The sequence below is a fragment of the Amia ocellicauda genome, chromosome 13 (genome assembly GCF_036373705.1).
Source record: "Amia ocellicauda isolate fAmiCal2 chromosome 13, fAmiCal2.hap1, whole genome shotgun sequence".
NCBI lineage: Eukaryota > Metazoa > Chordata > Actinopteri > Amiiformes > Amiidae > Amia > Amia ocellicauda.
Window position 1 is genome coordinate 27,435,298 of NC_089862.1, and position 25,903 is coordinate 27,461,200.

The following is a 25,903-nucleotide window of genomic DNA, read 5'->3' on the forward strand; positions in this document are numbered from 1 at the left end:
TGGTCAAGACAATCTCCTGAACTCCAAACTGAATGTCTGAATGGGAAAGAAAAGTGATTTAAGCAATTTTGAGTGTGGCATGGTTGTTGGTGCCAGACGGGCCAGTCTGAGTATTTCACAATCTGCTCAGTTACTGGGATTTTCACGCACAACCATTTCTAGGGTTTACAAAGAATGGTGTGAAAAGGGAAAAACATCCAGTATGCGGCTGTCCTGTGGGCGAAAATGCCTTGTTGATGCTAGAGGTCAGAGGAGAATGGGCCGACTGATTCAAGCTGATAGAAGAGCAACTTTGACTGAAATAACCACTCGTTACAACCGAGGTATGCAGCAAAGCATTTGTGAAGCCACAACACGTACAACCTTGAGGCGGATGGGCTACAACAGCAGAAGACCCCACCGGGTACCACTCATCTCCACTACAAATAGGAAAAAGAGGCTACAATTTGCACAAGCTCACCAAAATTGGACAGTTGAAGACTGGAAAAATGTTGCCTGGTCTGATGAGTCTCGATTTCTGTTGAGACAGTCAGATGGTAGAGTCAGAATTTGGCGTAAACAGAATGAGAACATGGATCCATCATGCCTTGTTTCCACTGTGCAGGCTGGTGGTGGTGGTGTAATGGTGTGGGGGATGTTTTCTTGGCACACTTTAGGCCCCTTAGTGCCAATTGGGCATCGTTTAAATGTCACGGCCTACCTGAGCATTGTTTCTGACCATGTCCATCCCTTTATGACCACCATGTACCCATCCTCTGATGGCTACTTCCAGCAGGATAATGCACCATGTCACAAAGGTCGAATCATTTCAAATTGGTTTCTTGAACATGACAATGAGTTCACTGTACTAAACTGGCCCCCACAGTCACCAGATCTCAACCCAATAGAGCATCTTTGGGATGTGGTGGAACGGGAGCTTCGTGCCCTGGATGTGCATCCCACAAATCTCCATCAACTGCAAGATGCTATCCTATCAATATGGGCCAACATTTCTAAAGAATGCTTTCAGCACCTTGTTGAATCAATGCCACGTAGAATTAAGTCAGTTCTGAAGGCGAAAGGGGGTCAAACACAGTATTAGTATGGTGTTCCTAATAATCCTTTAGGTGAGTGTATATGCCTTCTAGCAAAATTAAAAAGTCTACTGTATTTCTTTAATTATTGGAAATTTGCAAGAGTAAGGGCATTAACATTATTTCAATGCAGGTTCCAGATCTGTTCAGATATGTAAATTCTGGAATAAAAATGGCCTTCGATGTCTAGGCCACAGATGCCTGTTGTTTTTATATATTTATTTTGCACGAGGCAGTATGTTCATAATAGCAGGGGTCAGAAAAGGAAACATTTGAATACATTGCTCATTTTATCCTGGGAATCATCTTTCAAACTGTAACACACAGGAATTGGTAACCATGGATTGCATGCAATTCTGTTTGAACCAAATTAAATTTCATCACTGAAGCAATGGGTCCAGAAAGAAATATAAAAAACGCAGCCAAAATTGAAAGAGTAGATTAATGTGTTTATACAATAGAACGATGGGTGGGATGCCACAGAAAGTTTTTTTTTTTAATAAAAAAATAAAAACAAAAAAACTAGAACTTAAGCTAAGACATAAAGCTCTTTAGTCTGTAAAGTAATTCCTTTGAGCAAGAATTTCAGTGATTTCACAAGGGTCATGGTTGGTGGTGCCTTTGCAATCAGCTTATCCCTGAACATAGTAGCTGTACTGCAGAAAATCCATCACTAGGAAGGCAACGCAGCCCTGGCTGGAAGTAAGATGGTGATGGATTGAGCCAACAAATGTGTGCAACGTATTGTGACAAAGCAACAAATATACTATGGTGATCCATATCATAGGTGCCTTTCAAAGTAGATAAAGAGCTTTTTTTACACTTGCAAAATAAGCATTGAGGGCTTTGGATACATTGTAGGTCTCCTGTGCACTATGCCTCATCAGGTAAAAAGATCAAGCAAGGCCATCAGTAGACATGAATTATCATGTGTAATTTGTCATACAGAGATGATCCCCTACTCTTACCTCCATAGGTATGATCAAGCAGCAGTTTCTTCTTATCACTTTATCTGACTATTGTTCAATATGGAATAGCAAAAATATGTTACCATCTACTATATATGTAAACCAGCTTCAACTTACTACTTCACCGTTGTTTACTTATGCTTTATAGAACACATGCTATACCTAGGTATTTAAAGACAGGGAAATAAATAGTACTTATTCATACAGTTCTGAGTTGATATGAAACAACTCCACAAGCCATAGACTTAACAGATTTTGGCATCCTTCAAGCCAGTGGGTTAGCTAACATGAGTTACACGTTAAGGATGATTGTGAATTGAAGGAAAAGATAAGAGTAAGTATAAGAATATTAATAAAAAACTGCTTAACATAAATCCAGTAAAATTTCAAAAGTGAAATAAACAACAGATGGAGGTCCCTCTGTTGAAAGGGTTTGAACCCCCCTTGTGGCATGAAATCATAGTGCAGAGGTTATATTCACTGCCACCAAAGTGGCAAAGCTGTGTGTAGAGGAGCTCTGCAAATCATCTGATAACTGCTCACGTAATTTCAGTATTGTTTGTGCATTCAGCCAGAAACAAGTAATCACCCGGTCATCTGTCATATGGGGTTTATATATCTCTTATTCTCTTCAAGTTGTCTCCACTGCAGCCCCTGAAAAGAACAAATCCGCCATTCCCTGTCTTCAGGAGACAGCAAATTACTTTTTTGTAAACATTACCAACCACATCTACACCAACTAGAAGCAAGTAATACAGAAGGCATATAAGCATAATTATAGATGGATAAGTGCTTTGAAATTCATGCCTGAGGGCATCTCTGCATGAACATGTGATCATCTGAGGAGCTGTGACTACATTATACACATAAATGAAGCAACTGACTACATGAATGAAAAATAACTTATACCCTACTCACATGTTCAAACTACTGCAATCACAGTTTCATCACATATCATATTGTCCGATATTTGGCCTAGAATAAAGTGGTATATATTAATTTAATATGTGAATTTTCTGTTTCTGATCCCTCGCCTTCTCCATCTTTAACTATTGTTTTCCTTAGCTGCAAACCAACAAGCCAAAGGAGTGTGTTACAGAAATATCGTAAATATAAACCATAAATATGCAATTTAGATTAAAGCATTTTTCCAGACCTCCTTCAACTTATAATTTATCATGGGGTGTAGACAAAATATTCCATAGGGCATTTTGTTAGCAACGGCAGACGCCCAGAGTATTTGAGTGCAGTAATTATATTATGTTAATAAATTATAATGTCCCTATCTGATACTTAAATGCCAGATTCACAAAGATCCCTGCATTATGTTGTTTATTTATAACATCTTCTCACACAAGGAAACCAGTCAAAATGAAGCAAGCTTTATCTAAATGTATTTCATACAGTTTCAATCCATCTCATTCATCTTTTTTTTTGAACAACAAGGAGTATGTGAACCCACTTCATTCTGTATTTGCAGGTTAAAAAAAAAAAATTACATACAAAGAATGAATCACACTGACAATTTTAAAATACATTCTGCCCAGTATAAGCATGAATGTGTTAATTGTCTTGTATTATTGTTTGTTCTCATTCTAATGACCCTGAATAATGTGTTTTTGGAGTTGTTATAAAACTATGATATATTTAACACTGACTAATATAATAATTTAGTTTAGCTTTACTGTACCTAAATTAATAAGTGCCTAAATTAAGTAACTGTTATCTCACAGCAGGTGGATATTAATACCACAGCATGTTTTCTTCTCCTGACAAAGAAATATTCTTACAGGTGGATTGTTGACCGTATTCACCACACAAAGGAGACTTTTGAGGAACATCCTTAAGTAGATGTCTTTGGCACAGTTATTAATGTATCAATTCCAATATGGATCAAGACCATCCAATTAAATGTCTTTCTTCTGTTTTTGTTTTTTTTACAGAATACAGATCCAGTGCATGACATGCTCTTGGATGTTATCACCTGGGTTGGGATCCTTCTATCGCTGGTCTGCCTGTTGATTTGCATCTTTACTTTCTGCTTCTTTCGGGGTCTTCAAAGTGACCGCAACACAATCCACAAAAACCTTTGCATCAGCCTTTTCGTTGCTGAGTTACTCTTCCTCATCGGGATAAATCGTGCTGATCAGCCGGTAAGATTAATACATTAATGCATCAGTGCCAAAGAATGTATTATACTGATTGTACTGACGGAAAATGTCAATTCACCATAATTTTTCTTATTTCAAGATTGATAATTTTAAAATAATAAACTTAACATATTTTTCTAATTTTCATAAAGTGGTTTATCAGATGCCAGTCCATCGACATGTTGTTCTTGTTTGTTTTTTTTCTCACGGTTCACAGGGTAGTCCAGTAGCAGATTGTGGATTTAAATTAAACATGTTTTGTGATTTCTTAAACTTTTGCATGTATTCATGTAATACTTTGCAATTGTTTTATTTACCAGCACATATTTAAAGAGAACAATCATAAAAAGTGCAAATACCAAAGCTTTCAAAACATATTAAGGAATGTTAAGCAGTGGTTGCTGTGTCACAGTAATTTATATTAAAAACAGTTTTTCATGTGAAGATAATATTGAAGAAAAATAAAATCTTGTTGGGGTCAGTGATTTTCCAGATGGTCCCAGGAACATTCATCCTCTTCTCATCGGTTTCATTTGGGTAACTGGCAAAAATGTCAAGTGAAAGCATTTACTAAATGTTTTCTTGTTCCGTAATTAAAACACAACTAAAAGCTGCAGCCTTTATCATGGAAAACATTGTTTTGGTATTATCTGGTATTATCTTTAACCAGAAAATGGGAAAAACATAGAGGATGAAAAAAAAAAAAAAAAATCAGATATCCATTCTCTGAAGAATCAGTGGGGCAAATTACATGCAAAAACTGAAAAGCATTACAACACTTTTCTCGCACATGTACACATGTGCATTTGTTTTGAGAATGAATTTGGTCTTCTGACTGCAAACAGACTCATTAATAATAAAATAATGGGAGTGTGTATTTAAATATTACTAAACACGCTGAAAAGCAATGTTGCGCCGTAAAGGATATCATTCATAAAACACTGGATGGAAATGATGAAAGAGTAGGCTACTTCCATCCATTTAGGATGCAGAGGGCTTGCATGCTGTCATGAATCAGAAGATAGGCATAATAACAATTCATAATAATACAATTAATTAATTATGTTATTACTATTGTTGTTATGATATGTTGTTCTAATAATAGTAAAAAGCCAACAGCACAGCAAATTTCCATTATTGCTTTACTTAGGTTATATAAGCACTATAGCTACTGACGATTAATGGAGCAGGGAGGGAAGGCACTTGATAAAACCTGTCAGAATTAGGCTGTGCAGTCACTGTGCATGTCCCAATCTCTATAAAGCAAGCCAAAATAAAACAGGACTGGCTGTACAGCTAAAGCATTCATTATTGTTTCTGGGGACACAATAAAAAGTGCAAAAAGCTTAGATTCACTATTAAGGTATTGTTAAATTACACTCTTAGAAGACGTGTTATTTCAATAAAGGACAACACATTCTGTGAGTTAATTCTGACGCGGGACTTTGTTGAAATATGAGGGTGGGGAAGCATTTTTGTAGTAACCAACATGGATTGTACAAAATAAGACACAACATATGTTGTTCTTAATCACATAATGTATTATTAATGTGAGGGGTTGTCCTTCACATATAACTTTTTTTAACTGAATAATGATCAAATCAAATGTTTGCCAATCACAAATTAAGAACACAGTATCAAATGTATTGTATTAGCTAGAAGGAAAAATCCTCTGTCAAACAAAAAAAAATCTATTTTTTCAAGCATTTTAATAATAATTAGTGAATGACGAGTGTGTTAGACTTGATTTGGTCCAGGACACTGATGAGGAGGGGAAATGGGAGAATAATGGTAGTAAAAAACAGTATTATTTAATTTAATTTAGTATTTATTGACAGATTAAATAGCTAATTACTAGTTCCTTGGATAATTAAGATTGATGGTCATGTCTGCCTACTGTCCAAACGAGCGCAAATAAAATAGATGTGTTGATTAAATTACAGAGAGAATATTGCCCTTAGATCCAACTCCCTAAACTGTTAAGCTAATCATAAATCAAAGATGTATGTACCATTGTTGTCCCATAGCATTTGCCTAAAATAAAATAAAAACTCTAATAGTAGCTGCAAAGTTAATGATACTGTTTGTTTTAATGTGGAAGTTTTTTTTTTTTTAGTTTGTTTTACTTGTTTTCAAATGCAGGCTTCCCAGAGAGGTCACTATAGGTTAACATAATAAAGAAGCCGTTACAATTCAGCCAAATGTCAAGTCTTGGCTGTCAGCTTGTAATGTATGTCACGTTCTCCTTTGATTTTGGAAATCTGTCTGCCATTGGAAATCACCTTGGGCTATGCAAAGCAGATCTAAACAGTTCATTACACTGCACATCTAAAAATCTAAATGCCAACAAATTAAGTAAATATAATGGTATTTTCTTTTTAAAATGAAACACATAATGCATTAGATACAATATTTATGAAATACATCCTTCTCTAAACTCAGACTAATGTTCCAAAGACTTAATGTCACGGCTTATCTATCTATCTATCTATCTATCTATCTATCTATCTATCTATCTATCTATCTATATATCTATCTATCTATATACATATATATAGCATTCAATGTTTTTGTTGGAAAATGGAAAAGATATAAAGAAGAAATTGTATTTTATTTTATTTGTTTCTCTGAATTTTCTGGGGATCTAGCATCTAATCCTATGTACTATATATTTCCCAAAGTTAATCTGGTAAGTTACTCAAAAGACCTGTTGGTCCTTTGAGACTGAAAAGTGCACATTCCTGCCTGCAATGTGTTAACAGTGCACAGAGCCTGAAAATAAATCCCCCTGTGTTTACGGTATTCTGTGGTGGCCTTAGTGCCCAGGAGGAGATATGTTTGATTTCTAACATCACAATCTGTATTGTGACAAGCAATAATGCAAGAATCAGTTACATAAAGGAGTTGCATATAAGAAATTAAATAGACACATGCAGAGGATTATATCCTTTGTTGGTAGACGTAGCTTGTGCCTTACTTGATTGTTATTGCTCTTGTTTGTGTCTTTGTGTATTTATTAGCCATTATTTTTGAAATAAATCACCAATAGCATCAACATTTGTATTTGTATAATACTATGAAGAGTGTTTGTTTCTATAACATTGCAAAAAATACATTTAGGGTTTTAGAACGTAAAACTGTAAGGTAACAATCAAGGTAGATACTGAAAAATCTAAGCATGAAGATTTTGGGGGGAAAGTGCCTGCAGTTCATCACAGTGAATATATCAGAAAACCTAGGAATACAAAATGAAACCAATCAATGGTTAGCGAGTAAAAATACCACACATGATGTGTCCATGTTCTGTGTTTTGCCCGTTTTGCCAGATTGCCTGTGCTGTCTTCGCGGCACTGCTGCACTTCTTCTTCCTGGCGGCCTTCACATGGATGTTCCTGGAGGGGGTGCAGCTCTACATCATGTTGGTAGAGGTGTTTGAGAGCGAGCACTCCCGCAGGAAGTACTTTTACCTGGTGGGATATGGTGTCCCGGCGCTGATCGTGGCGGTGTCCGCCGCGGTGGACTACAGGAGCTACGGGACTGACAGAGTGTGAGTATCGGCTTTTGGAGCTGTAGAAAATAATATTTCTGGTAGTGGTTATGACTTTTTAGTTTAAATTATGATGATATATCTTTTAATAAAGCTTAAATGGTTGTAGGGTTTACTTTTAAACCATTCGGATTCAACCCTCCCTCTCAGGAACACCTCTGAGCACCTGATCCACACAGCCCCAACAGAGTGACAAACCCACTATGTTAAAATGGCTGTTGCCAACACAGAGGTTTGACTGCTCTGCCAAGTCCTGAGGGAAGGATGTTACCATAACAGGCTCATTTTATCCTCCATGAGCCCGGGTACACATACTTATCACAGTCAGTCCTGCTACTTTCATGAACCAAGAGTTTTTATGGAGCTCAGATTTAAGTCAGCCACTAGTGAGACTAATCTGTTCTTTATCACTTACTTTTACTGATATTATGCTATTTATCTGAACTCTGTCCTCTGTACCAGCAAAACAGCCAAAACATATTTCTGAGCATAAATGTCTTTTGAATGAATTCTGTGATATTTGAACGCCATATTCTAAATGATCTCTAACTATCAGTGCTTTGTCTGTGATGCATATCAGCATGTTGATGTAATTGCCTACTCAGTACATTACATTTGCCATTATAATTCATGCATACCACTTGCATGTGTGTACTAGAAAATAGGATAAAAATCACAGAGAATAATGTTTGTTTTCTATTTTATTTTAAAGACATCTTAACAAACAGAAATATATGTAAAGATATCAATTGTATTTATCAATATATATATATATATATATATATATATATATATATATAATATTAAATATATTGATAGCTTCACAGGGAGTATTGTTAAGACGTTTAGCCAAGCAAATATTTATATATTATTATTTTCAAGGATACTGGCATAGTTATCTTTTTACTTCATATTGCCATTGATGACATAAATAATTATTGTACACATTTAAGAGTGGTCCAGAGTTTGTGTGAGTCACTCAACCTTGTGTAATGATAAATCACATGCTTTCATGGTTTAGAAGAGAATACACATCTATTAATAAACATTTTATGTATTACTTTATATTAAATTAAGATTCAATATACCCTTTATTTTATATCAATATATACAATATATTTGTATACAATATTTACAATATATTGTGTTTACAGTTGTCTGTACAAAATGCAGTACTCATGCAGTTACTCATAGGAATTAATTAATTAATTAACTCACACACAAAATAAATTCTCAATTTTCATAAGGGTACAGAGGATGTTTTGTTATTTGGAGCTGCCATAAGATGTAATACTTCTGCTGCCATATTATGAAATCAACAACTGTTGCGTTATAGGTTCTGTATTCCTGCAATCATCCACACCTAAAAACCTTTTATAAAAAGGCCATTCCGTGACCTTTGCTTTAAGCACAGAAGAGTGCTTATCTTTCAACAGAAGATGAAAAATGACAGAAAACAAAACTATGAGTGTGAAGATGAATACATAGTATTGCGTAAGTCTTGCCATAAAATATGGGAAAGGAAGTCTATTACTTCATTTGTGCTGTGTTTAAATATCCGTGCCTCACCAAGACATAGATTCATTTTTATGTTTAAAATGTTAGTGTAGAACAAAGTAATTATAACTGTAATCTATGACAAAACGAATTACAAATGTCATCTATGTCATCTATTTAAAAAAGCTAATTACAAGTGAAATCACTTGTATTACACAATACTGTTGTCAGGGCCCCTCTTTTAATACAATTTGCCATTCACATTACTATTCCATAAAGAGAAGCCACAGACCTAAAAACAATCCGTTTGTTTTTTGCAAGGATAACTTGTGGAGGATAACAATAATCCATGGTAGCAATCAACCATCTCTGAGCAAACGGGCTTTCTACTGTATTTGTAATTAAAAAAAAAAAAGTGATATCCATTTTTTCATTTGAAACCTGAGGGATCTTCATTATGGAATCTTCAAATAATGAAAATCTGCATCAGCATTTTACTTCCAACATGTTTATCGTGTGTTGTCCCTACCTCCCCCCCCCCCCCCCAACTAAACACCACATTAAGCCACATGCCTTGAAGTGTGAAAATGATAGTTCTATTTGATAGATGATGCAATAGCCACTGGGGCCCCAATACAGTATCATTTGAATAATTAAACTAGTGCCAGTGGTGTAACAATTACAGAAAGGTGTGAAGAATGTATGAGATAGTAGTAAGCTCAATGTGGAAGCAGGCAGGTATTACAGATCAGACATTCTTAAAATTAATGCCAAAGCAGTTGCTGGGAAACTAAATTAATTAATCATCTCTGCAATCAAAAATAACCAATTCCTACAATATTTCAAGGAACAGAAATTCATAAGCAAACTTCTTAATTTCTTATTTTAGCATACATTAAAAATGAGGGCCTCATTCACAAAACTTAACATGTATTAATTTTAAAATCTCAGGATGTATATGTATTTGTCATACATTATCTCAGTATTCACAAACTGTCCTTATCATCCAGAGCCATCTTGATTCCCTACCTCAGAAGCAATGAGGATAAATAAATCTTGCATTGCATGCTGCACAGAATAAAGCCATCAGAAATGATTGAGGTGAACTGGCAGAGAATCCTGCAGGCCCTCAAATAAAATGAATTACTTATTTCTGTGTGAGCAGAATGTCATGTTTTCTCCTCATTAGTTAGTGAATAGATATGATCCTCCTGTTTGACCTTCTTGAGAAACCAAAAATATTATTTTCACGTGCACCACATCATTTCGTGGTCTTTACATTTTTGGCTGTTTTTTTTTTTTTTTTTTTTTCTGTTATCACTTTTCACCTCATAGTTCACTAATATGTCAATGACTCATTATGCATTACAGTAATTTAATAGCTGTCACTCATTCCTTTAGAAACAGCAGCACACACGTGGTGGAATATATATATATATATATATATATATATATATATATATATATATATATATATTAAAAAAAATAGAAGTCCTCTGAGACATGCTATAATTTATTTTAGCATTTGGCATTAACAGAAACAGTGCATCGTTCAAATCAGCTAGAGGACAGGGACAAGTACTATCATCACTCCCAAGTCACACAGACCCCTGGACAGTGGCAGGGGAAGCTGTCATAAACAGCCTAAGACAGACGTTTCTATACTAAAAAATATTCTTGTAGCAATGCTATGAAACCAAATTAAGGGCAGGATTAAATCAAAAATGTTGGCGCCGCGAGTCGCTCGCAGAAGTATTAGCGCATGTCTGCGAGTGGAAATCGCGCTGCTGAACTATCGCGATATTAAATCTGACCCGAATAAAACACAGCTTTCACAGCCGCTACTACCACACTACACCACTGTACTCAGCGCTTTCATGTTTAGTTAGATGCTACTCTCTTCTAATTTTGCTATTTGCTATTAGCGGCAGGTTAAAGTTGTAGTTAATCAAGAAAGTATCTAAATTGTCTAAAGCCTCTCGCGGTTGAGGCGCAGTGAGAGAAAGCCCGTCCAGTACAGGTGTGCGCAGGCGCAGCTCCGGGTTCATTAATTGCCTCCCGGCTCTGTGTGTCCAGTGGAAATAACTGCTCATTGCTACAGTAATCGCAATACAGCAACAAATGACATGTTGCGCCCAACATCTACACAAAAGAAATGTTGCCTATTATTTGTGCACAGAGAGAAAATATGGTGTTATTGAATGTAATTTTACACTCACCTAAAGGATTATTAGGAACACCTGTTCAATTTCTCATTAATGCAATTATCTAACCAACCAATCACATGGCAGTTGCTTCAATGCATTTAGGGGTGTGGTCCTGGTCAAGACAATCTCCTGAACTCCAAACTGAATGTCTGAATGGGAAAGAAAGGTGATTTAAGCAATTTTGAGCGTGGCATGGTTGTTGGTGCCAGACGGGCCGGTCTGAGTATTTCACAATCTGCTCAGTTACTGGGATTTTCACGCACAACCATTTCTAGGGTTTACAAAGAATGGTGTGAAAAGGGAAAAACATCCAGTATGCGGCAGTCCTGTGGGCGAAAATGCCTTGTTGATGCTAGAGGTCAGAGGAGAATGGGCCGACTGATTCAAGCTGATAGAAGAGCAACTTTGACTGAAATAACCACTCGTTACATCCGAGGTATGCAGCAAAGCATTTGTGAAGCCACAACACGCAGAACCTTGAGGCGGATGGGCTACAACAGCAGAAGACCCCACCGGGTACCACTCATCTCCACTACAAATAGGAAAAAGAGGCTACAATTTGCACAAGCTCACCAAAATTGGACAGTTGAAGACTGGAAAAATGTTGCCTGGTCTGATGAGTCTCGATTTCTGTTGAGACATTCAGATGGTAGAGTCAGAATTTGGCGTAAACAGAATGAGAGCATGGATCCATCATGCCTTGTTACCACTGTGCAGGCTGGTGGTGGTGGTGTAATGGTGTGGGGGATGTTTTCTTGGCACACGTTGTTCTGAAAACTATTTGATGTCTTAAAAATGGTTCCCTTCTTACATCTTCCGTGGGAGTAGTGCCTACTATCGAGTAAACATTAAACCTCACTCGTACTCACTACAATGTTATGTATATTCAGCTTAGTATATCCTATATAAGGGGGGTGTTTCCATGCATGACACATTTGGTATTAAACTTTTACATGTCACAGAAAGATGGGCTTTGTTCCTTTCCATTTTAAATTTAGAAAATGCACTCGCCAGTGAGAAACAGCTTTTTCCAGACGGGTATATCCAACAGATGAGCAAAGGTAATGCCATCCAGTCTCTGTTTATATTAGGTTAGCAGACATATTGTTGTTAAAATGTATCAGCATTACAGCAGTTCACGAGTTGAGCATTCACTGTCACTCACATCCAGATACAGCCTAGAAATCCGTGTAAGTCTCCTTTCTTACACTGTATCTGCACCCTAGAAGCCCGTGCAGTAACGCACTCACCGCACATTGAATGTGTATCTAATGTGTATCTAATGTGTATCTAATGCATGCATTTTGTAATCGAAGTTCAGACATATCAGGTTTTCAATAATTGATGTATCTCTCTATATAGACTGAACGCAACTTTTAAGAGACGATCACTGCATCAAGTGACACTGCTGTCACAGCGGCTGTAGCGTTAACAGTCTGTTAATGTTATTGATTAATTCAGGCGTCACAACAGGAGACCTGCATTCACATAGAAACTCCAACATCAGTGGCGGAAACAGCTGATTTCCAATGAATAGTTGCTGCTTATTTTTAGTTGCTATTTTCTTCCAATGATAAATGTAACCACTATGTGTTTTGTAGCCACTGCATCACACTTTGGTTTTAATGTGCACCACTACACACACACCCACACACATATTGCCACAACATTATAGAAACGTAATTCACATTGTCACCATGTTGTGGCAACGTTGTCTGTTAGCTGGGAAGTGGACGCTGAATAAAAGATTTACATTGACCTGTTTTCACTCAACACACCATTGATCCACCCGCTATTAGATAACGCATAGATAAGGGTGTCTGCTAATATTATTATTATTATTATTATTATTATTATTATTATTAATAATCATAATATTAATAATAGTAATAATAATAATAACTACACAGCTTTCATCAATGGCAGCTTCGGTTTCTATTGTATTATTTTTTCTTCTACTCATCTCTGTAACCGCTACGAAGTACAGTAGTTTTGTGTCAGCGGGGAGCCACACCCCCAGAACAGGCTCCTCCCCGCTCACAGCTCCTCATGTTTTAGATTTCATTCAAAGATTCAGAGATTCCCTCCTGCGACTCTTCCACTCGCACTTTGCGAATATTTTTGATTTAATCCTGCCCTAAATGTGCCTAAGTTTCAAAACATAAGGAAAATATATTTTAAGAGAGATCACCATGGAATGTGAACAGACTTACGACACAGGAGCCACTGAATGTGCAACTGCCATCCCAACTAGCACACAGTGTTGTCACAACATTTCAAAACGTTGCTTCAAGGTGTGAATTTTGCAATGGCAGACATAATGTTGTTGTAAAATGTAAACGTTTGTGATTTGTTATTGTCAGACATGATGTCACAATGTTACCAAAGCGGAATATGTTTTAGTTACTAGTAGTTGACATTCTACACACTTTATGTCAAAGGTGTGCAACTGAACTTTTATAATTGATGGCAAATGTAAAATATTATATAGAAATGGGTTGCATATAGGTAAATGTTCTGGCTCTTATATTATGTAGACAAGATCTACATCATTCTGTTCTGTACTATCAATATATTCGATCTATTTTATTGCATAAAAAAGCATTCTACAGTCCAAAACCATGAGTGAAATGGAAGTACAAAATGGGCTTCAATCATACGATAAATAAGCTGCAGGGAACTTGCCCCTGCTTTATATGAATAGTAGTATTTTACATCTTCTACACAAACATTTTTTTCTTAGGAAAATGTTGTGTGAATATTCTAATACGTTGCCAGATTACATTATATAATAATCAAGGGAATCACAGATGAGCTTAACTGCACCTAGGTAAATAAATAAGTAAATAGGCTATTAAACTAGGAGGCACATTCAGGTCTTGAGCCATATAGGGTAGTAACATTTAATCATTTAAATTGTATGTATGTATGTATGTATGCATGTATGTATGTATTTATTTATTTATTTGTTTATTTTTTTATTTAACTTATTTAAATAGAACATAGGATATTAGAGCACCCTATTTTCAGAATCCTACATTTGTTTTACCACCTTTTAATGTGCACCGTTAAGCTATGTGTTCAGAAATATTGAAAACAGAAGCACATCTGGTCTCTTATGTAAAGTTTACAATAGAGTGTGAAATTAACTGACAAACCATTTCTAAAGTGATGCTTAGTTGCTTCTATAAAATATTGTAGAAGTTAAATGTAATTAATTTAATAACCTGCGATTTATATGTTAAATTTAAAAGTAAGAACCACATACTGAATGTACAGTGACACACTTCCTTAATTTAACACTTTTCAGACAAAGTCTGTTTAAAATTGTATGAAATTATATTTAATATTGTGTCACTTTCATTTTGTCTTTCTGTCATCCTAAATGACAAAAGAATAGGACTGTAATTTCCAAGAGGCCAAAAATGGAGGCCTATTTAATGTGCTGGAAATTAAACGATTAATAATTTAGCTATAGGTCATGAATCAACTTCATGTTTGGTGTTCCAGGGCATTTGCAACTCTAGTAACATTAGCAGTAACAATGGGCTTTAAGCTTCACATATCTAGCGGTTAGACCTTGTAATTGGGTACCAGAGTAAGGTTATGAGTCTTAAAAACTCTTACAATTGTGAGTCGTCCTACTGATGAAATCTGGAACATTTTTGCTCCATAAATCTTTTGACAGGTGACAGACATGTTGCACTGCCATATAATTGGAGGAAAAGGAAAAGCTTGAAGCTAGAATCTTTAAATGCTATAATTCAGTTTTTCATACAGATATATATATATATATATATACACACACACATGCATGAGAGTGGAGGAATATTTGAGAAGGTTGGCTAGATGCCATTTATTTTTTCTCCCCCCTTTGCCTCCGTGAGAGGTAATTATCTTAGCATATCAGTAGGGCTGTCAGAAATTCGACCCATAATTCAGCATTTAAATGAACAAGCAATGTAATATTTCCAAGCTCCCGGTGGAATGTTTTGAAGTGTCCATTCTTCTCTGTCATGGTCTCAGTGTTGATGTATATCCCATGCTTCAGTGCTTGAAAACCTTCTATCCCTTGTGTTTCATTACAGATGTTGGCTCAGACTTGACACCTACTTCATTTGGAGCTTCATAGGTCCAGCAACCTTGATAATTATGGTAAGCAACCCCTAATTAACCCCTTCTACCTCCCAGGGCACAGCCTGAATGATCCATTGAATAGCCAATCTGTTTTTTGAATTGCTCACTTTCTTATTGCATATCTGCCTCCCTGACCCATTTATCATCAGGCATTATGAGCTCTTTGTAAAAAGAAGGCTTTTCATTGCTTTAATGTACAGTTGAAAGAACATCCTCAGTCATATTGTTCATGCATACTGCTTATTATTCATTTTGGAAATGGTCTGCTTGAAGATGGTGATTGATTCACAGTTTTTCCTCTATCTTTATTCTTAAATTTACCAGGCATACCTTACATACATTCTGCTGTGTCAACTATTCTTAGTCCTTTGATAAATGGAAATTACAATTAAAATGTTTTAGTTTGAAACAGACAATAATTATTATGTTAATTACTGCATATAAGACAAGTAACTTTTAATAATGGGAAATACTACCCTAACTTAGAATAATAATAATAATTAGTAGTAGTAGGAGGAGGAGTATTAGTATTAGTAATATTGTTAGTATTATTGTTTATCATAAATTATACATTTAAACTGTTAACATAATCACTGGTACTACAAGCATGTTTAAAAACATGTCGTGTGGATATTATTGTAAACAAAGTAAGGTTGTTTCAGGGATTGTATTTTAAATGTGATTTGCAAGAATGTTAACTAGTCAGTACTGAAGAAGCTCTGACAAAAGAACAAAACTGAATAAAGGTATATTTTTGCTATTCTGAAATTATTGAAAAGGCACACACAATGAATCTTAAACACCAAAGGAAAAAACTTTACTTTGAGGTATATAAATATATGTGTGTGTAAATGTTCTTCTATGTATTACTTAATGTTTTACTTTTAATTTAAACAAACCCAACGTTTCACTATTTGGAATGGCATTGCAAGATATTATGTGTCATAGATATTTCCATCATCCACAATTTCAGAGTGGACAGAAAAAATGAATTCTCAACATAAGGAAAATGATGGCATGTTAGTGTGCATGTAAAGATGCCGATCTTCAGTGATGTATGGTCTGTTTTCATTTCATAGCCATGAAGTTAAATAATCAATTTTCCTTCATTGTCTGCAAGACAAGAAATACAATCTAATTTCCCAACTGACCCTTTTATCAGAAAGTGATGAATGAAAATAAGCTTAAAAAACTGGACTCCCACTTGTGTGTTCCAGCTCAATGTAATCTTCCTTGGGATTGCGCTCTACAAAATGTTCCATCACACTGCTATTCTCAAACCAGATTCAGGCTGCCTGGACAACATAAAGTAAGTATTTCAACTTTTTCTAATCCAGTGTATTCTTAAGAGTAATTAGGTATATTGTAACTGCACAAATAGGAACTCTGAATATAAATCAAGAATCAAGAATATCTAACTTTTTTTACACATTTTTTATTATTTAGTGAGGTATGCATTTCTGTATTGTTTTTTGAGTTTATTAAGGGTGTATCAGAAACAGTTGTTATTCTTATTGGTTTGCTGGAAAATTTGAATTAGTAAAAAAGAGAAAAAAAGAGAGAAATACTGTGATATTGGACTATTTTGTGGATGTATGTGTTTGTCAGCATGTGCTATATTTATACAGAAGAAGTATTGATGTGGAATTGTTCACAACAGTAAGATTAAACATTTGTGAGAGTTAAGTACACTGAAATGTTTGTGGCAACACTTTTTAAGCTTTGTTCCATCGTATGGGAATAGTTATCTTTAATATTAAAAGATGGACATTATGTGAATGACAGATGATAACACAAATTATATTCATACTCTGAAGTATGGGACAGGATGAAATAGTGAGCAAAGGGTATCTTTTCTCACAAACATACAGTGCAGTTAGAATGGCCTCTGCTGGGATGAATGGGTAGTTGCACCTAAGTGGAGAAAACCATTAAGCATCCAGTGAGTCTGACCCTTTTCTGTGATGCAGTACCTACCATAAATACATCCTGTTTTACAGTAAGCTTCTCAGCACTGGTCAACCCATGGAACAACCATATTCAATACATATAAAACAAGGATTGTATCTAGTAAGAAGTAAAGTTAGCACTAGAAATCAGTAAAAGCAAAGTCAGGAAAGTATAATTATTAAATGTGAAGTTTCGTGGTATGCTGAAATAGAAGGCTTTCATTTTCTGCTGTTTTTTTAGTTTTTCTTTTTACTTAAGACTACCTCTTCAGAAGCAAATGTTTTTCCATAAATAAACCTTTAAATGTTTTGAGAGAAGAGAAGCCAGACCGATGACTTCAGACTTCAAACTAAATGTTCATCATTTAGCCACTTTAAATGTATTTATGTATGTATCTCAGTGTGTGTATATATATATATGTATATATATATATATACACACACACACTCATATTTGTATCATTCAATCATCCGTGATTATTCTTACCCTTCAAACTGATATGGAATAACAAAATCTATAAAATACCACCATGGAAAATGTGAAGAGGGGAAACCAGTATGGTTACTAGAAGATTATTATATTTATTCCCATTTCCTTGAAATCTAACCTTGTGTTTTAAAGAAGATCTTTGACCCAGAGTTGTTATTGCTAATTGGACTAACTGCATTTATTGGTTTGGACTCATGCCACCCAGGATTTATCTTCTGACACATGAAGACTTTCTTGTTGGTTTCCACCTACATATTAGCTTGTTTTTGACACATTACCATACTTTTCCCGCTCCCAAGCTATTTAGACATTATCCTGTTTTGTAGCAAGTGTCAGTTTATTTTTCTGCTCCCTTGTCATTGCTGATATCAAAATTGAAATAACCTCACATACTCTTACAGCCAGTGGATCTATCATGATGAAGTATAAATGGTATATGCAAAATGACAAAATATATACATGATAAATATGTTTTCTTTTTAATCAAGTACACCTCCATGAAAACAAAGCTACTGCATAATGTGGGCCTAGAAATTGGCTTTAATGCTTATCACCACTATCCTTTGAGTGAATTGCATGTTATATTAATCTCTAGCAGTTTGTCCCTTACCCTTGACAACAACTCAAATCTTATCATTCTAACATATAAAAACATTGATGCATGTCTATGAATCATCGCTGCTTTCAAACATAGTCTGAGCCTTTTCAGAGTGTCTCAGCTCTTTCTTATTTTCTTCTAATCCTACCTAGAATATAATACTGGATATAATCCAAGTTAATGTTCTGGACAATTGGTCCTCCCTTTGTTTAATCTACATTACTTCATGTTTTACAGTCAAATGTGTCTACACAAGTGTGTTACTTGACATATAGACAAGTTGGTTGTTTTGATGTGTTTGCTTTTTCCAACTTTTGATGCAGCTGGTTAAAAGACATAAAGGTATACAGAGGTATCATTAGGACTGTATCTCCTCTAATTTAGAGATTTGAAACTCCTCCTAATTGCACACAGCGTAAGCTCACGGATGCCCACTGTGGATTTAGTTCACAGTTGGGAGATGTAACTGTTTAGTAGAGCTCTCAAATTTACAGCCACTGGGAAGCTCTGTACACCAATGTTGTTTCTTTTCAGTAGCTGTAAGAAGAAATGTGTATTTGAACATCACTTCTCCATAAAACATATGGGTCTTTAAAGTTGGTTCTTCGCCATAATAACAGAAAAACAGAGGAGACGGGCAGTGTTCTTAGAAGAAAGTACAGTAAAGTCACAAAGGCAATCACATCAAGAAAGATCAATATACAATTCAGTATTCTTTATTCTTCAACAATAACGGCAATCTCCAGCTGAATCATTCATTAGTTTAGAAGGAACGATTCAGTTTGGGAATCACTGTTATTGCAGAAGAATACAGTATATTGAATTTAACATTGATCTGCACAGATTCTTCAAGTGATAGAGTTTTCATTCCTCAAATGGGGTTTAATGCACCGGACCCTTTTGTTTTTCAATCTATGGAAAGGGACATCACCCAGTGACATGTCAGAGAAAAGACAGAATACCTCAGAGACCAATAGAGGTCACAGCTTCTTTTCTATGTTTCTTGTCCTCCAATTTGGTCGATGTGTCTCCTAGCTGGGCATTTTCTTCCAGGCTGGTGGACACAGACAGTGAGGTCTATCAAATCTGTTTTTATATATCTGGCAGATGGGTTTATACATTTTCCAGCATACTGTGCTAAAACCCATTGATGACGTGATCTGCAAAGTACTTCTGAAGGGACTTACATTTTATAACATCCATAAATCTTTTTGCGAACACAGACCGTGAGCCTAATCTTTTTAAGCATTGTTTTTTATGCCAATTTGGGAAGAAGCTCATATTGTTCTCTTCATCTGGACCATTTCTTCCCACCAAAATAATCAAGCATAGCTTCTTCTTGCTGTTCAAGTTTGCCAATTCATCTAAGGAAATTGAGACTAAAGCCTTTTAAATTAGAAGGAAAATCTTCCAGACTCCCCATGCCATCTGCTGTCCTTGCAGCTGTTGCTTGAGGTCTACTGTGGGTCCTTACACACTTCTCGCCCTCTAGTGGTTGGTTTTTCATCTAAGATACTAGACTGCATCCTCTGTCCTAGTGACAAACGGACAAGGCCATTATCATAAAATACCTTTAAGCTAAACCTATATAAATGTAGTTAATGTAAAATAAACATTATATCACTTTTAATTTGGAGTATCGTGTTAGTGTTACATTCCTTTATGATATATATATATATATATATATATATATATATATATATATATATATTTTTTTTAATTAATCAAAACTAGTTTTAAGATGTTTTTTTCATAAAATATCTCAGTTTCATTTTTTCCCCATTATTTTATTATACAATGCACTTTCCATTGTTTCTTTTATATGCTTAAAATATCTCATATATATTTGTATTGCTTATCGTGAACCATACTTTCTTGTTTACTGTTATTTGTATTTGTATTATTATTATTTTATTATATGTGTGTTTATATAACTCAGAACATTTCATGTTGTTTTCTATGTGTGCTCTGAATTTTTTTATTCATTATTTTAATTAATTCTAAGGGGGTGGTGTGGATATGGATGTACTGCAACCCATATATTGATTCCATTCTACAAAAGAGAGAAGGGAATCATCATTAGCATGCCTGTGTTTATTTATTGAAGATTTTGTTAATATAAAGTATAAATATAGGTACCCACATTAGTTACAAATTTTGCTGACTGAGGTCTAAAGCCATGTTCACCTGGACACAGGGGGCTAGACCAAATTAAAAACCTAAATTAAAAACGTGTGCCCTATTGCATTTTGATTTATAAGTAGAAGAAAGAGACTTCTGACAATACATTAAAATGCAATAGGATACAATACAGGTTTGTACTTTTCAATTCACGGGAGAAAGTTTTGATACGGTCTAGCCCAACAAAAGAGTACAGAGAGCATGTCACAGATCAACTTGTAGGAAACATTTTAGTTCTGTTGGCACAATATGTGTTGGCAATATGATCAGTGGCAGTTACTGACTGACATATTTGTATATTGCTAAATTAAGAAAAACTGACTTCCAAAATATGCAATGGTCTACAAGTAAATAACAGACTAAAGACAGATGGGTAAACAGGGATATAAGTAAGACAATCTTACTTCCTTGGAAGGGTAAAACCTTTTTATGAAGAATTTCAAATACATTTAATAACTTTGATTTCCATTGACAACCCCCCCTCCAAAAAAAAAAACACCTAAAAACTAAAAAAGGCATCCTCATGTTGTGTCTTTTATGTTTTTGTCTTTAATGTTTGTCTTTTCTGTTATATTCTTCCTTTTCTTTATTTTTAGCTATCGTTATTATGGTGGCTGCATTAGTGTGGAATGGCACTGGTAAGAAATTACATTTGTCCTGTTGCAGCCCCTTCTTTTCAATCAAAATATGTTAATCTTGATTGAAAAGTTCTTATTTTGTATTATTTTCCTTCCTCTTGTTTCTTCTATATATCTAGCTAGCCCCTTGTATACCATCAGACATATCTGTCCTTTGTCCCCTGTGTTTTATGATAACACAAATTAATACCAAACAAATATCTGTTCAGGTGGGTATAATTATTAATATGGTCACACAACACTCTTTTGTATTATTATTGCAGTTTTCTTTTTTAATAAAAAGTAAAATTAAAAACTCATTAGGTAGATGGTACATCTGCAGCTATCCTCAAAAGTATGTATAGACTTAATTTAAATTACGTTTAATATGATTTTACAAATGGTCTCTTACTGTTAGTGAGGAGGCAGAGCATTTTTTTTTTTTTTGGTCAATACCAATTAAATCAACTTAATTAAAACTTTTTTTTTCTTTGTGCTAATTCTACCACTCTTTTGAAAAGTCTTTTCCATTTAAATGTAAATGAAGGTTAACATCATGATTATGGGTTCTCTCCACCGTCAGCCACTCAACATGATTTATATATGTATTTTTTTATGTTGGAAATTAGAATTGATATTGCTTCACCTCATATTAAGAAATGATTGGTGTGATTTGGTGATAGTTCTTAATGTTCACACTTCAGTGTAAAAGTGGTGAACAAAGGGGCATACTCTATGGTTTATCTTGAGTGTACATGATTTTTGAGAAGCTCTGTAAGAACAGCTTCCTTTATCGACAAGAATGACTGGGATGTCAGGAAATTGGACATCTTTAAACTGTCTTAAGATGTTTGTGTGATTAGTACAAGGACTTGTAAACAAGTTTTTCTTGCTTATCTTACAGAAGCTTCTAATTTTAACAAACCATTTCAGTAACAGGTTGACTACATTATTTGTACTACGACTGCAGCGTATGTTTACCTAATTTATTTACAGTTTTATCAGAAGTAGTTTTTTGTTTAAAATTGACATAATATTATACTTTATCTTTTGTGAAAATGTGTCTTTTCAATATCAGTATTGCAAGCAGCACCAAATAATGTCAATTGTGTTGTTTAAAGTATCAAAATACATCTCTCAAACACATTTGTTCTTCTGATACATCAATTTTAAATGCTTGTTATTACACAAGACACAGTGAAACAATTCCAACTCTGTACTATTTAATGTATAGGGTATGTAAATGTATCTGCTCTACCCACACTAAGTGATATCCTCATGGTTAGTACTGCATTCTGTTCCATATCCTGAAGAAAACAAACAAACAAAAAACAAAAAAACAGCATTCGTCCATAGCCCACTGCTTTTTTTCCCCTATTAGAGAATGCTATGTATGTATATAGGCAGGTGGTCTATCTCAGCACATTTCACAGATCATCTTATTTGATGAAAGGTATATGATAAATATTACATTTTGTAATTTGTTGTTGTTATGTAGATTTGTTAAGCCTTTTGACACTTTGGTAAATTAACTGTTACAGAATGTAACTGAAAATATAATGGCATTCCTCAGCAGTCAAATCAATGCTTGGGTTATCTGTTTCATGCTTTGTAGCAGAACACTCACAGCGTAAAGACATGAGCATTTGATACTGATGCACTGAAGCACTCTGTCATATTCTAATGAGTGCCTCTGAAGTAATTGCGATACCATTCTCTCTACAGGTGTTCCATCAACCTTCTTGTCATTTTTTTTGGCCCTTTTTTCACCTCGTGTTCCCTTAATAATATATATTTTTTAGCTTCCGCACACTATAAAATCTTATAAAATGTAATCCAAAAGTCAGGTTTGGGCTTGCTTTGTATTGTATTGGCCATTTTTGAAAACCAAGTACATGCTATTAATTATATTATACTTCCTTCCACTGGGTTAGCAAATACTTAAAATAAGGTTGCATTTTCCTAAAGCTAAAGATTGATAACTTTCTGCACAGAAATGTAGATTTCTGGATGCTAATACTGAAGCATGTTGATTATGTTCATATGGAATTAATCCCTGCCCTCAGATTTGAAATGTCAGTGTTTCAGAGAGCTTGGGAGTTCTGTTAAAAAGCAAAGGAAATGAGAGGGTAATTCTTCAGAAGGTAATACTTCATTTTGATATAATGCTCATGTCATAAATATATTCAATTTGGTGATCTGCATTTGGCAACTGGCAATGTTTTTATTTTTTTTCTTGGTGGAGGTGGAGGGTCATTTTAACTATCTTTATCCACCTTGGCCTCTTCACAGTTAAATATCTTCTATTTTGGGTCAACAATTTCTCTTCTCCTGGCCTGTACAGTCTCTCACCATGCTGAAGCTATCACCTCAATCATCTGCTGTCCCCAATAGCCCATTAAGTGAGATCTGGGAACACTATGTTAAACAGTCTCATCACTGATCTAATTTATCATTTCCTTTTCATCAGCACCTGGTCCATTTATTAAACAGTAATACAAGACTCACCAGCATTTGTCTGAGAGTGGTGTATGATGCAACTAGCTAATTAAAGTAAACACTTGTATCAGTGGGTTTAATTTCAATTTGCAAGAAATCTGAAGGTGAGATTTGTGTAGACGTCTCTGTAGCTGAGCAATGCTTTCAATGCTTTTTTCAAGTATTATGACACAGCTATATTAAAAATCATCACCTGATCTTAGATGCATATAACATGGGTTTTGTACCACAATACATTGCTTACAACTTAAATCACAACATAACACAAATCTGTAGAATTATGTTGCCAAATGTAATTTATTAGTACTAAAAACTAAATATTGTATATCCTTATCACCAAAGTCAGAAGGCAATATTTAAACTTTTAATGCAATTGATGTGGAGCAATTACATGTATTTAATACATTCTTGTCTTTATTAATTCATGAATTTATTAAGTCCAAAGTTTTGCTCAGCTAAATTTTTTTGTATTTCTCTTTTCTCACTATCAATTTTTAAAATGATCTTAGATATAACAAAATCCCATGAATCATTGCCATTTCCTTTATATCACAGTTATTTTTTTTCTGAGATTTGTAATTTTATTTTAAGTTGTATTTATTTATGTGTTCACTTTGTCACTTCTTTTTTCATTGTTTCTGATTTTCCTCTTTTAACAAATGTGGATCCCCTATTATTTTCAATTTTTATTATTTTCTAATATCAGTGTTCTTGTCTTTGTCTATGCATCCTTTAGCTATGAAGATAACAGACCCTTCATCAAGTAAGAATAAACTGAACAGCTATTTTTATTATTATTATTATTGCTGTTGTCTCATCGTCTGTCTATAAGACTAAACGATATGTCCATGAATACGTATTTTCATTGAGACAGAAGAGCAAACTGTAAAATTAATAATACAAAAAACAGTTAAAATGCAAACTCATATTTATGTTTATGTGTGTGTGTATATATATATATATATATATACAATGTGTGTGTGTGTGTGTGTGTGTGTGTGTGGATGGATTATTATTTGGTTTATGTGCGACATTGAGGGGTATGTCGCTAAGGTTTTCTAATAGTAGGCTCTATATTCAAAGTATGACTGACACTTTTCTTAGAGCAATAACATACTCAATCAACTAAAGTCATTCACAGCACATACAAGTATTTCAAGTACAGAGTCTCTTTACTGATCAGCCTAATGATTTTTTGTGTCTAGTATTTAAAAGCAATGTTACAGAGACTAGATTAAAGAGAAGTTTAACCAGCTTTGTTAAATGCTACATGAAAACGAAATAACTATACATTACATTTGTTTTAGTTACCTGAGTTAGATGCCACATGCTATTATGCAACTGTGAATCTCCTAGATTTATAATCATTCAAAAATACTAGATACAGGCACAATAGCACTGCATTTTAGTGCATGTCATTATGTACATTTTACAGAGTGCACACAAGGACTCACACATATGTAAAGATAAGATGGTTCTTAATCTTCAACTGTTATTGGTTCCAATTGATCATGAAAAGAGCTCTTAGAAATATGATCATTTTCAACATTGCTTGATGATGCTCTTTTGAAAATAAGGAGAACTAAAGACAGCAGAACAACACAGAAGGGTATAGGGCCCAAGATAGAGCCATGAGGAACTACACGGTACACATCAATGTAGGGTAAATGCAACCCCACAGTGTAATTCTGACAGAAGTCAGAAACAAAATGCAAATCTTTAAAGTAATTCTGTATATCATCTTCCATTCCTCTTCTATTTAAATGATCACTGATTTCATACCCTATCTTTAGTTTTCTTAGCGAGTCCCTGTTGTTGTTTCCATGGGAACCGCATATTACATGTAAAGCAGTTTTTGAAAGGAATCTTCAAGACTGAAAGTGAAGTCAGGGAAGAAGGAAAAGAAAATAGAGCTTTATCATTGAGCTTCAGAGCCTTGTGCAAAGCTGTTTTTTCTTCCCCACCACAAATCAGCATTGTTATTTTCCAA

The 25,903-nt window shown here is 34.7% G+C and overlaps 1 protein-coding gene across 7 annotated transcripts in view; it reads left to right on the forward strand.

Moving 5' to 3' along the window:
• adgrl3.1 (adhesion G protein-coupled receptor L3.1) overlaps positions 1 to 25,903 on the forward strand; it is a 299,214-nt gene that overhangs the window by 242,385 nt on the left and 30,926 nt on the right. For all 7 annotated transcript variants that reach the window (XM_066720389.1, XM_066720391.1, XM_066720392.1 and 4 more), the window contains exons 16-19: positions 3,985 to 4,194; positions 7,518 to 7,738; positions 15,531 to 15,597; positions 16,797 to 16,888. In XM_066720389.1, the coding sequence (XP_066576486.1) occupies positions 3,985 to 4,194; positions 7,518 to 7,738; positions 15,531 to 15,597; positions 16,797 to 16,888 (590 nt within the window). The remainder of the gene's footprint in view (positions 1 to 3,984; positions 4,195 to 7,517; positions 7,739 to 15,530; positions 15,598 to 16,796; positions 16,889 to 25,903) is intronic.